General features: G+C 46.3%; 1 protein-coding gene across 1 annotated transcript in view; it reads right to left on the bottom strand.

Moving 5' to 3' along the window:
- The window catches only part of TBC1D22A (TBC1 domain family member 22A), a 268,885-nt gene that overhangs the window by 188,463 nt on the left and 67,493 nt on the right, over positions 1-12,929 (bottom strand). The window contains exon 6 of the mRNA XM_043969133.1: positions 10,096-10,224. Coding sequence (XP_043825068.1) covers positions 10,096-10,224 — 129 coding nt within the window. The remainder of the gene's footprint in view (positions 1-10,095; positions 10,225-12,929) is intronic.

Raw genomic sequence — 12,929 nt, forward strand, 5'->3', positions numbered from 1 at the left:
AGCCTCTAAGTACATGGAATGCACACACACTAGTCTGGAAGGGAGAACGTGAATCGCCGAGGAGACCAGAGAGGGTGAGCCTGAGATTCCTCTTGAAAGAAGGGAGACAAAGGGGAGGAACCTGGGGGACAGAACGCGGGATGTCTGAGGAGCAGAGAAGGCCAGTGTGGCCAGGACAGCCTAAGGCCAAGCTGGGAAGGGTCACAGGGCAGGCAGTCAGAGATGGCCTGCAAAGCCGGGAATTAAGGCTATGCTGTTAAGGAAACATGTTTCCAAGCCAGGAGTGACATCCTCTCAGAGTCTGAGAGCATCATCTAGCAGGGAGGCTCAGGGTCACCGAAATGTTTGTGTCTCAATGAACCTCTTCTCTTTTGAATTCTCTTACTGTTGTTGCCCAAACCCAGAATTTAGTAAGTATGAAAACAGGAGGGGTCAAGTCGTCGGCGTGGGGGGGAGGGGAGGTTCATCCTTTTTATCAGTTTGACTCATGCCAATGGAAACAAGCCATCAGCCGTCGGCTTTGTGCCTGGCATCTCCCCCCCCCCATCCCCAGACAAGGCTGTACGAAGCTAATACCCCCCCCCAACACACACACCTCACCCTGCTGGCACCAGGACAACACACACCCTGGCAGTAAACCGCGAAGCGCCGTCATTATGAGCAAAAGCTAACTGACTTAAGAGGCCTTCAAACACAGCCCACGGCCCTCCCCACCGTTAACGCCCAATTAAGCATGTCCAAATAACAGGATTCATTACATGCTGCCTGCCCCAAATGCCCTCCTGCACCTTTAATTTGAGAAGTTATTTTTACTCTCAACTTTTAGAAAGATTAACGAGCTCCATGTGTCACAGAATCCACTCAAGAAAAGTCTAATATTTCTGACCAACTGCTTAATGGAGAAAGCGCTGAGGAGGTTTTATGAGGCTCCTGAACTCTTCAGGGTGATTGGAAATTTCCAAAAGTGCCTCTGAAAAGATAATAATCAAAATCCCGTTGGGCACTAAAACACAGAAAAGAATTGACTCTGTGCATTACTCTCTTCTATCCTGGAAGTGAGCGATTTAATTTGCCGTGCGGCCTATTAAGAAGAAAGATGATGTGACAGGGCCTCGCTGTGACGCAGGCGCACTTGCAGCTCCGGGCGCTCTGTCGACAGGGAGGGGCTCTGACCGCCTTACCCCCTGAGCTCTCCCAAGGCTGGGCCTTGGCTCCCACTCCTCCCCAGGCCCCAAGTGACCCCCTCCTCCAAGATTCCTCAATTTCTCTCCATCCTCGAAAGGTCAAGACAAACTACAAGGTGGGATGTCTTTTCGTTGGGAACTTGGCGGGCTGCATTCAGCCCAGCCGAGCCAGAGATAGACAAGAGGACCTCCTGACTCTAAGTAAGTGATGAGATGACCTGAGCCTCCCACACGGGCCTTTCATGACCCCTGCCTCCTAGTCCCCCTAAGGAAGAGCAGGACATTGAAGGGAAGAGTCTGGCTTTTGTCCCCCAGGGCCCAGTAAATGCTCATTGATTAGAGATCTTTTCCACGGGTTGGGTAACTAAGGACAGTTAACTGCCAGCACTTGCTGACCATTAGTCTTACTGCCTCACCAGGGCAGCTAAAGTAAAAAGTGCAAAGCGCCAATTATAGGGTTTGGTACCCTGCTGTGATGAGAAAAAAAAAAAAAATCAGAGGCCACCATAAGCAAGAAGCCATAAGCAAAGAGAAGACACATGGTCTACAACTCCACAGAAAAATGCATCAAATACAGCGAGTCCAAAGGATAAATTGGCAAGTGTGACTATGGAGGTTCTACTGTCACTTGGGGTGATAGACCTCTTGCTTGGAGTATGGCACTGGGCAAGTGTAGCTGGATTGACAAAGGGGGAGGAGAAGCAGCAGCACTTCACATTATGAGGACAGACCAGCATGAGGCTCAGACAAAGAATTCTGGGTCCAGAAGAGAAAACAATGGTGGGGATGCTATTTGATGTTACAGAACAGAGAGGAAACAGGCGTGATCCACCAATAGACTACGGACCAACTGGACGGAAGGAGGAACTGGTCAAGATGCACCAAGGCTGACACTATGACCTGGGCATCACTGAGGAGTGGTGCTGATATAAGGGGTCTTCAGCCTTCTGGACAGCTGTCAGAAAGAAGGGGAGCACACAGTCCTGACATGTCTGCCTAACAATTTCCTTGTAGAGAAACAAATGACAATTCAGGGCTGACCACGAAGTACAAAGTGGAAATGATGGTGAGATTGAGGGCAAGTGGCCCCTGCAGCTTGGCTCTCCCCACAAAGAAGAGTAGGAAAGCCGAGATATGAGGAGGCCACATTTCAGAAGATTCAGAAAAGGGTTAGAGCCAACTAGTGGCCTGAAATTCTATAAGCTAAGAACACCCAAGAGAGGCAAGAAGCTGTGGAAAACAAGGTTTCCACAAAGAGCAATGATGGTGTTGATAAGAAAGAAAAAGGGAAAGCTGTCTAAAGAAACTAATGTAACTCCAATAAAACTCATGAACCAACTCAGATTTTAGGAAGACGTGTAGAAAAAATAAAAATGCCTGGGGAAATCATGGCAATTATAGAGAAGGTAAGCCATGACTGCAAGGACAGCCCCCGAGGCAGGTGACGACTGCTGAGGGCAATGAGAAAGATGAATTGTGACTGGGCAGGAGGAAGAGGAAGACTGGGGAGGGGACTGTCCTAGGCCACAAGGAAAAGACTTCTCTCTCTTCTCCAACCTTGCTTCTGTTTTCTCAGTCAAGTAGAATGCACCAGGAAAAATTAAAATGAACACGGTCAATGCAAAGAGTCAAACCAAAGAGAGGTGGGGAGGTGGAAAGCAAGCATCAGACTCTCCTTACTCAGTACAGTTGGTCAGGACATTGTCCTTCCCAAGGAAGAGAGAAGGGGTCTCCCCCTTATATATCCTCTTCCACCCTGGATCAAACAGGAAGAACAGAGAGTCCCCCTGGAGCTGTGGTCACTCTCAATCACACTTGGGCTGGAAGCTTTGGGAAGAGCTGCTCTCCTCAATCATCAATTTCCCTTTCGTGGGCTGTGTCCCCCAAGCAGATGCTGAGCTCCAGGAGGGCACCCTCGGCACTTTGCATTCATTCATTCATTCATTCAACCTACAGATGAGTCTTGACCTGTTTTATTTATTTTCTTCTCTGTGATAGTCCTAGTTCTAGTCTCTCTCCTCAACAATAGCTTAGTAAAAAATGAAATAAAATTGGAGTAGTAAAAAATAAAATTGACATTTAAGTTTTTCCACAGAAACCATCTCGAATCCATCTGATCTCTGACACAAGCTGACTTCTTTTAAAGGAACCCCAACCCCTATCCAGATGTAACTCTGAAGATACTGGACTGTTCCCTTTTTGATGATAACTGCTGGCGAATGGGAAGCCTTCTGGGCAAAAGTCAGGGTTAGGCCAACAGCATATAATACATACCACAAAAAACTCAAATGAGTACAATAATCTAATTACAAAAGGTTTTACTGTTAAAAAAAAATTCAAAGAAGAGAGATCAGAACAGAAAAGATCACAAATGAAAAAAACAGACAAATTTTGACTAGAGAACATTAAAAAGCCTTTGATGACTAATGAAGGCATAATTAGGAAAGAAATCATAGAGCAGGAAAAAATATTTGCCTCCTAAAACAGTACTTGCAGTTTGGTATCAAACAAATGAGGAGAATTGATTGATACAAATATCTAACAGCAAGAGGCATTTGCCAACAGGTAAGCAGTCAAAGAACACCATCAAAGAGCCTTCCAAATAAGAATTACAGACTACGAATGACCCCATGGAAATAGGTTCCAAATTGCCAACAATAAGAGAAATGATGATTGAAATGACTCTGAGATCTTATGTTGCCCCAGGCAAATCAGCCGAAGGTTAGGAACAGTTGAGTGTTGCTGGAATTGTAGCGAGGCAGACACAGACGATTCTCGACTGCATTTGACAGAACACAAGAGGAGTGACTGTGACTAACCCACCCCGATGTTACCCTGCACGTTGTTAGAAAGCAGGTATATCTCACCTAAAAAGGTGAAAGCTGCTGGCTTGGCCAGGTGCCTTTTCCACATCTATGCTCTGGGCCCCTATAAAAGACAAGCAGGATCCAGATTGTATGAGGGGGCAGCTAGGTGGTGCAGTGGATAGAGCACTGGCCCTAGAGTCAGGAGGACCTGAGTTCAAACCTAGTCTCTGACACTTACTAGCTATGTGACCCTCAGCAAGTCACTTAATCCCAATTGCCTCAAAAAACAAAAAAAATAGATTGAATTCTCAGATTGTATGAAGCCTCAAAAGCCCAGGGAAGGTGGAAGATTGGGAGATCAGAGTGGTATTAAGGACTAATGTGGAGACCAGCAGCATGAGAAAAGGTAGCAAGGAAAGCAGGCCCAGGCAGGACTCAGGAAGGTCTGGGTTCAAGAGCTTCTTCTGAAACACATCTCTTCGGTGACCAAGGGCAATCCCCTTAACCTCTCTGGGTCCCAAACAACTCTCAGCACCATGAGGGGCAGACAAGCGGCAGGTGGACACCAGTGGAGGGAGGTTCCATACTGGGAATTCCTTACATCGCTAAAATCACAGGCCTGGAACCATAAAGAAAAAATTTAAACCTCAGGGTATTTTCGAAGACCGATAAAGGAGGAAGAGAGTGGGCACAAGAAGGCCAATTAACAAGCTCTTTGCTATGTCAGGCACAAGGTAATAGGAACTTTGTCTAGGGTTACTGGCCATGGGTCTAGGAAGGAAGCGATAGATACAAAACACATCTGAGACAAAGCATGGAAAGGACTGATGGGCAACCAGCTCCCAGGCCAAGAAAAGGAGGGAGGCCAAGCGGAGCCTCCAGGAGCCCCTGATGAGCCCTGGATCTCCTGGCCAAACGCATAATTCTGTGAGTCTAAGAGGCCGGATGGAGGGAAAAAACACTTTTTACTCTGAAAGCAAAAATTAAGTTAACAATTTGGAAATATTTTCACTAATTATCCATAATATGGAACCGAAATAGACTTTATTCTCTGTTGTTGCTAAAGAAAGTTTTATGTTTCCTCTACTTAGTTAATTTTTCTGTAAGGGATCCATTAGAATACTTAGGTTATTCCACTTTTCAAAGGGATCGAATTGACTGGCTGCAGATCTTTTCTTAAACAAAACTCACCTGACAAAAAGGGTGGAAACTTGGCCAAACTGTGACTGTGTTTTCTAACCCTATGACAAGCACAACCCGAGGCAGTCATTCCCACTTCTTCACAAACTGGTAGGTCATTTCTGGTGGAGTCTCTCTCAGCCTTTAAAAGGAGTGGACTTTGCACTTTTCTCTGAGTAATTAAGGAACTACAAAGTTGGCCGGGCAGCCCTGGTGAGAATGGGCATGGGTCACCGGGAAATCAAGTCTTCAGTCCTAGGTTCTAGATGCAAACAGGACTCAGGCAACCAAGTCACAGGAAGAGAATCAATCAATCAGCATTTATTAAGTGCCGACTGTAGTAAAGTGCACAAGACAAGAAGTCTGGCCATAATTTCTAAAACAGGCTTGTTGGCAATAGTTTGCCAGCTCAGCAGAATGAGAAGTTTACCCTTGAACACAAGGGAGGAACTAATCATTGCCAACTGAAAACATCACTTTTTGTTTAATAGAAGCATAACCAATTTTTCATTTCCACAAAGTAGACAGTGAATGACAATAACAGTGAGCCCATGAAATGCTAGTCTAACAGCAAATACAGAATGAGCTGAGAATTATAAATCAAATTTAAATATTTTTCTCATTATGCACACCGTCTGTCAAATGACTACTCAAGAAACCATAACTGAACCCATTTTATATTAAACAAAGGAACAAAATCATATGGAGTCTACATTTTCCCCCCTAAGACCCATCCACACCCAGGGAATCAAGTTTTCAGGGCCTGACAGAGCAAATTACTTTTCCCGGGTCCATACCTGGGGCCCAAGAAGAGTTCACTAAACTTCATGAATGGCCCCTTGACATTGATAAAGTCGCTCCCATGGAGCTATGGACCAAGGGTCAAGTCTAAGGTGGGAGAGAGAGCCTTGTCATCTCAGAACACCCAAGTTCAGAGGCCCTTCAAAGCTTGGGAAGATCCCTTATAAGCTCCACACAGGACTCCTAGAGAAAGAGCAGACTGCAGCCCCTCAGAGCCATCCCACCCCATGGGACCCTTCTTTATGTCCCTTCAACATAAACAGATAAGTCAATAGGAAAAACAGACCCACAAAAGGAACTGTAGCCTCCAAACCTAGTAAACGAGTTGAAGCATCTGTGAGTACCATAAAACAAAGGGAAATGAGCCACCACTGAAGACAGAGGACCATGCCCATGGAATGTGAGGAGAGCATGGAACCACAACACATTGTTCCTCAGGGGTTTAAAAGAGAAATGGGAATGATGAGAGCAGAATTAATGGCTTGCACAGCAAAAATAACAAGCAGAATAGAAAAACAGAAGCTGCAATGGCCTCACCAAAGAAACAAAAGAGAGAACAGTAGATGGTGTGTTAAAATAATGGAGCTTGGTGGATGCCCAGGGGTCTGACTTGATTGACCTGGTAGACCGCTCTCAGCCAATCAACTTGCATTGCCTCTCATTTCTGGGAGGAGGACATGAAGTAGGAAGCAGAGGCTGGTGGACACAATCTTCCTCTTTGGTTCAAGACATCAGCTTGGTGGCAGGACTTCACGTGGGTGGTTAGGAAGGCCAGGATTTCCATGCTATAAGGAATATGTCCTCAATCTTTCTCTCTTTACTATCTTATATCTTTTAATAAACCCTTAAAAGCCTGAACTCTTGGTGAATTTATCAGTGATTTTAGCCAGTTTCCCCCAAAACTGGGGGAACAGATTAGAACCCACACTTAGATTTTTTTTTTTTTTTGTGAGGCAATTGGGGTTAAGTGACTTGCCCAGGGTCACACAGCTAGTAAGTGTCAAGGGTCTGAGGCCGGATTTGAACTCAGATCATCATGAATCCAGGGCCAGTGCTTTATCCAGTGCACCACCTAGCTGCCCCCACACTTAGATTTTTTTTTTTTTTTGGTGAGGCAATTGGGGTTAAGTGACTTGCCCAGGGTCACACAGCTAGTAAGTGTCAAGGGTCTGAGGCTGGATTTGAACTCAGGTCATCATGAATCCAGGGCCAGTGCTCCATCCACTGCGCCACCTAGCTGCCCCCACACTTAGATTTTTTAAACCACACAATGGGGAATGCAAATACTCCAAAGTGGAGGAAAACCTAGAGTAGAAGCAATAAACAAGAACATTCAAAGAAAATATGGCCACTAGGCAAGCAAAACATACAGATCTTGAAGATAGGATTCATGGAAATAACCTAATGATCCTAGATCTCCCAGAAGAACATGACTAAAAATGAAAAACTTCAACACCATTATGAAGGAAATAACAGAAGAGAACTGTCCAGAACTTCAGAACATAGAAAATGAAGTTCTAATGGAAAGAACTGACAGATCACCTCCAGAAAAAAACCAAAGACACACAGTGGTTATATTTAACAATCCAATTTAAAGGGGGCAGCTAAGTGGTGCAGTGGATAAAGCACCAACCCTGGATTCAGAAGGACCTGAGTTCAAATCTGGCCTCAAACACTTGACACTTACTAGCTGTGTGACCCTGGGAAAATCACCTAAGCCTTATTGCCCCGCAAAACAAAACAAGAAACAAAAAACAAACAGAAAAAAAAAATCCAATTTAGAAACAAGAAGTTCTGCAAGCTATCAAGAGAAAGACAAGGAAAAGATATCTGAATAACACAAGACTACTCCACTCCCACTAGGAAAAGGAGAGAATGGACCATTGTGTTCCAAAGAGGATGGGCTGAAGCCAAGGGTGACCCATCCTGCAAATCTGAGCTGAACCACAAGACAAAAGATGGATGTTCAATAATAAAGGAGAGTTTGAAACCTCTTTTAGAAAGAAACCCCAAAGTGAACACATTACTTGCCCCTTGAACACCCCAAACAGAAATACAGGAGGAGTGAATAATGCAGCAGGCAAGGACAGACAACAGAGAGGCCAATTAGAGACCTCTTTCTAAGAGTATGGGGGAAATGGGGCAGCTAGGTGGCGCAGTGGATGGAGCACTGGCCCTGGATTCATGATGACCTGAGTTCAAATCCGGCCTCAGACACTTAACACTTACTAGCTGTGTGACCCTGGGCAAGTCACTTAACCCCAACTGCCTCACTAAAAAAAAAAAGATGTGGGTGCCATGGCTGGGGGCAACTTAGAAGTAAATGACATAATCAAAGTTCCGGTACAGCCCCCTGTGTAATATCCATTCTCTCCTGAAGTGTTAACCTATCAGAGCTGACTGCCGCCTTGCAAACACATCTCTTCCAATGGGAGGATAAGCCATGAATCTTCCACCATGCTGGCTTTTGGTCTAAGAGAGGGACAGCTAAATGACCACCCTTTTATTAATAAACATGCTGGCATTATTAATAAAATGATTAAATTACCCAGAAATAATATATCTCAAAACTTTTTAAACACCACACCTAGAAGGGAGACCCTAGAATAGATACCTCGGATAGCATGAAAACAAGAAAAGATAATTATAGATATAGATAAATACAGGGGTTACAAATCAGAGAATGAGGGTCTAAAGTAAACAGAAAAAGATAATGGAGAATGATGATAATGAGACAAATCCTTTTTGGAAAGAGGCACAAAATAAAGGAAATTTAAAACCGAAACAGGACTGGCTGAAGGAGAAGAAATTAAGGGGGAATATCAAACAAGAAATGGAACAGGGTCATATTTTTAAAAAGATTCAAGGAAGTTAAGGAATAATATTGTTTCCAGAGTATGAAACTAAAAAGCTTCCATACAGACAAAATTAATGTATCTGGATAAGGGAAGTGGTCAAATGAGAAAAAATCTTTGTATCCAACCTCTCTGATGAGGGTCTGGTGTCTAAGCTATAGAAACAATAAATATACACAAGAGCCATTCCCCGGCAAATAAACACAGTTCTCACAAGAAGAATTACAGAGTGTCCACAGCCCCATCAAAGAAGCTCTGGATCACTACTAAGAGAAATGTGGATCCAAACAAGCCAGAGGCTGCACCTCACACTTCACCTTCTGGGAAGGAGACACTACAGTGATGCAGGAATAGCAGCAACAACAACTTTTTTTTTTTTTAATGGGCCTTGTAGTGCATGTTTCTGATGGGCATTGGTAGCAGAAGGCACCCAGCGGTGGGCAGAGTCCTGAGCCTGGGCAGAGGGACAGGCCCCCAGAGCCATTCCGCTAGAGCTCAAACACTAGGCTAATTCAATTTGATTCAAGCCAACAAGAACCTTTCGAGGCCTACTACGTGCAAGGCAGAGCCCAAGGCAGAGAGGACCTAGAGACAAAATGGCCTTATGTGTCTTCAGTGGGCAAAGCTTTTAGACAGACCATTAGGAGAGAATATTAAGAGACACTGGCCATGCCTGGGCTCAGACAGGGGCTTCCTGAGCAAAGGGGCTTGAAGTGAGAAAAATGGACTTCAAGCCCACCCAGGCTGCCTGTTCCTGGAGCAGGGACCCTGAAAAACAGTCCTCCAGACCCCCTCTACAAACCAAACCCACAGTGTGGGGAGTGAAAGGGAAGGCCCTACCCATGCCAGGTAGGAGGAGGCCTGAGAGGGGGCATCTGAATTAGATTTTAAAGGACAGGAAGGCATTCAACAGGCTAAGATGGGGAAGAAAGACCCATCAGGAATGGAAACCAGCACAGGCAAAGGTGTAGAGGAGGGAAGATAAAAGGCATGTTGGGGGAACAGAAGGTAGCCTGATTCTTCAGTGGAAACCATTGCCTACTCAGGGGGGAATTCTTTAATGAGGAAGCAACAAAGGCAGAGCAAATGAAGGCAGAAGTGCAAGTGGAGAAAATGCTCATTGAGGGGATGTCCAATTCGCTTACTACTTAAACACTAGGATGGGATACAGACACCATAATTTTAGAGAAGCGATGTCTAACCACAAGCCATCCCAAGCTGAAAAAGGACCCGGGTTACAGAGAAGAGGCAGCTCAGAAAGGTTCTCACCTGTCTGTAGGTGTCCTGGTGAGCTTCGTCATTCCGAGAATCATAATATTGGTCAATAAAAGCAAAATATTCTTTTTGCTTTCTCCGCAGGGTGCCTTCTCTCCGATCCACGTTTGCAGGAAGGTAACCCTTATGAGAGAAGAAAAGGGGGTCAGTTACTGACACTTGGTCTATTTTTAAGTTCACATTTTAAAAGCACCAGCCCCCAGGCACACAGAAGGGGCAGATTTTCCGAAACCTGACACAGAGACGGGTTTGGGAAAAGAAATGAGACAAATGGAACCCCACAGGCTGAGTCTGGCAACACCCAACATGAGCCCCACAATGACCCCAGGCCAACTCAGCCCAGCCAAAGGAAATATCACCTAAGCAACCTTTGCCATAGATCAACAGGCAGCCTCCCTGCTGCGTGGGCTTCCAATTCAAACATCTCATGGGGGGGGAGGGGCAGCTAGGTGGCGCAGTGGATAAAGCACCGGCCCTGGATTCAGGAGGACCTGAGTTCAAATCCAGCCTCAGACACTTGACACTTACTAGCTGTGTGACCCTGGGCAAGTCACTTAACCCAACTGCCTCACAAAAACAAACAAATAAACAAACATCTCATTGATGCTTGGCCAACCAAGAGGAGGCACCACCCCATGTGTGCTCCAAAGGCCAGCCTAAGAGGCCACTGACACAGGTCTGGAAGTCTCCTGTGCCCCTCCTCTGTCTTCTTCATCTCTTTCACACACTACAGAACTTCCACCTTCCATTACATCCCAACTAGTGTCTCAGGAAGACCACCTTGCCACCATGCCTCATGCAGGTCACCAGTAGAGCACCAGACCCCACCAAATGCCAGGGGCCTTAATCCAAATGGCTTCTGGAGCTCCTTCTCTGAGCCCCGTCCATCCCGACTGCCAGAATGACGGAGGGTCAGGCCCAAGAGCTTGCTACGCTCCTGTCCAGCCCAGCCCTCACTGCCCACTACGCTCTAGGAATCATAATCACGTCAGCACAAGCACTGACTGTGAAGGGGCACGTGTACTCACCCTCTGGCTGCCCAAATCCAACCACCCTCCCCTGGCCAGCTAAAGGGAAGCTCTGCAAGGGCGTCTCCCCACTCTGGATCTGCAGCCACAGGGCCTGGCAGACGGTAGGTGCTCCCTAAGTACTTTCCATTCACAGCCATGTATCACAACTGATCCAGCCGTCTGACAAGCCACGGACTCCCGCTTTCTTTCTAGCCATTCGCTACTGCAGAAAGGAGCTGCTACAACTACTCTGGGTCTGAAGCTTTCTCTCTTCCTCAGACCTGCTCGGAGCATCTGCCAAACAGCCATGCTGACGGTGCCGGGGCCGGTATATCCAGCGGAGTGACTCTTCAGTGTCATCATTGGTCCTTTCCAGGACAGTTTTACCCGTGATCCACAGCCCTCCCAGCGGGGCAGTCATGTGCCTGCCTTGCCACGGTCCCTCCAACAACTAACAGTGCCACCTCCTGGCATCTTTGCCAAGACAGACATTACTCCTCAAGCATTTAGCAGGGCTTTGCCCAGGGAAGATACACGTTTAAGGTGAGGGTGTAACCCCTGCCCGCGTGAAGCCTACAGTCTAGGAGACGGGCATTAAGGAGAATGCCTACACGCCAAGTGCCATAAAATTGGTATTTGAGAGGGAAATGAAAATTCTCACAGGACGAGAGCATGAGAGACTACACCTTTGCTAACTTGATCCTCTGTCCATAAAGCCAAAAGTTGTGCCATTGGCTTATCTGTAGACAAGACTCCGGTTGTGGTGGTGGTGGTGGGTTGTTCGTCCTTCATTCTCAATGAGGACCATGGCATTGGGAGATGATGTCATGATTTGCACTGAATTAGATTTAAGTGAGGGAGGGAGGGAGGGCTGTGTAAGGTCACCAGCCTCACTGTCTCCTCCAGAGTCATCTGGGTCCAGTGGCAAGATACACATCAGGACGACTAAAGATGGTCCCTTATGTTTTTTTGTTTTGTTTTGTTTTGGTTTTTTTTTGCGGGGCAATGGGGGTTAAGTGACTTGCCCAGGGTCACACAGCTAGTAAGTATTAAATGTCTGAGGCCAGATTTGAACTCAGGTACTCTTGAATCCAGGGCCAGTGCTTTATCCACTGCGCCACCTAGCTGCCCCAGTCCCTTATGTTTTAAGGCAACTGGGGTGAAGTGACTTGCCCAGGGTCACGCAGCTAGTGTCTGAAGTGAGATTTGAACTCAGGTCCTCCTGACTCCACCATGCCACCTGGCTTTAATAATATAATCCAAATTCCAGAGATATAAGGCTGGAATAGGCCTTGGGATGAAGTAGTTACAGATAAGAAACTGCATGATCACAAAATAAGAATTCTGCCCACAATCCAAGTAATAACAACAACTTCCATTCAAATCAGTCAGTTAAGCAACAAGCATTAATGAAGCACTTGCTGTTTTCCAGGCATTGTACCAAGTGGTGGAGGGATAAAAACCAGCCCCTGCGCTCAAGGAGCTCACAGTCAAAGGGGTTACACACAGGATAAAAAGGAAATAACCAGGGGGCAGCTAGGTGGCACAGTAGATAAAGCACTGGCCCTGAATTCAGGAGAACCTGAGTTCAAATCCAGCCTCAGACACTTGACACTTACTAGCCGTGTGACCCTAGGCAAGTCACTTAACCCTCACTGCCCCACAAAACAAAACAAAAGAAATAACCAAAAGAGGGGACACCCTGAGATGCAGGCTTCCTGAGGAAGGTGGGAGCCCAGGCGGTCAGCAGCAGGCACCAGAGACAGCTATAGAGACCAATGGAGGGTCCTGCCCAAGGAGGGGCCGGGAGGCCAGGCT

The sequence above is a fragment of the Dromiciops gliroides genome, chromosome 5 (assembly GCF_019393635.1).
Source record: "Dromiciops gliroides isolate mDroGli1 chromosome 5, mDroGli1.pri, whole genome shotgun sequence".
Taxonomy (NCBI): domain Eukaryota; kingdom Metazoa; phylum Chordata; class Mammalia; order Microbiotheria; family Microbiotheriidae; genus Dromiciops; species Dromiciops gliroides.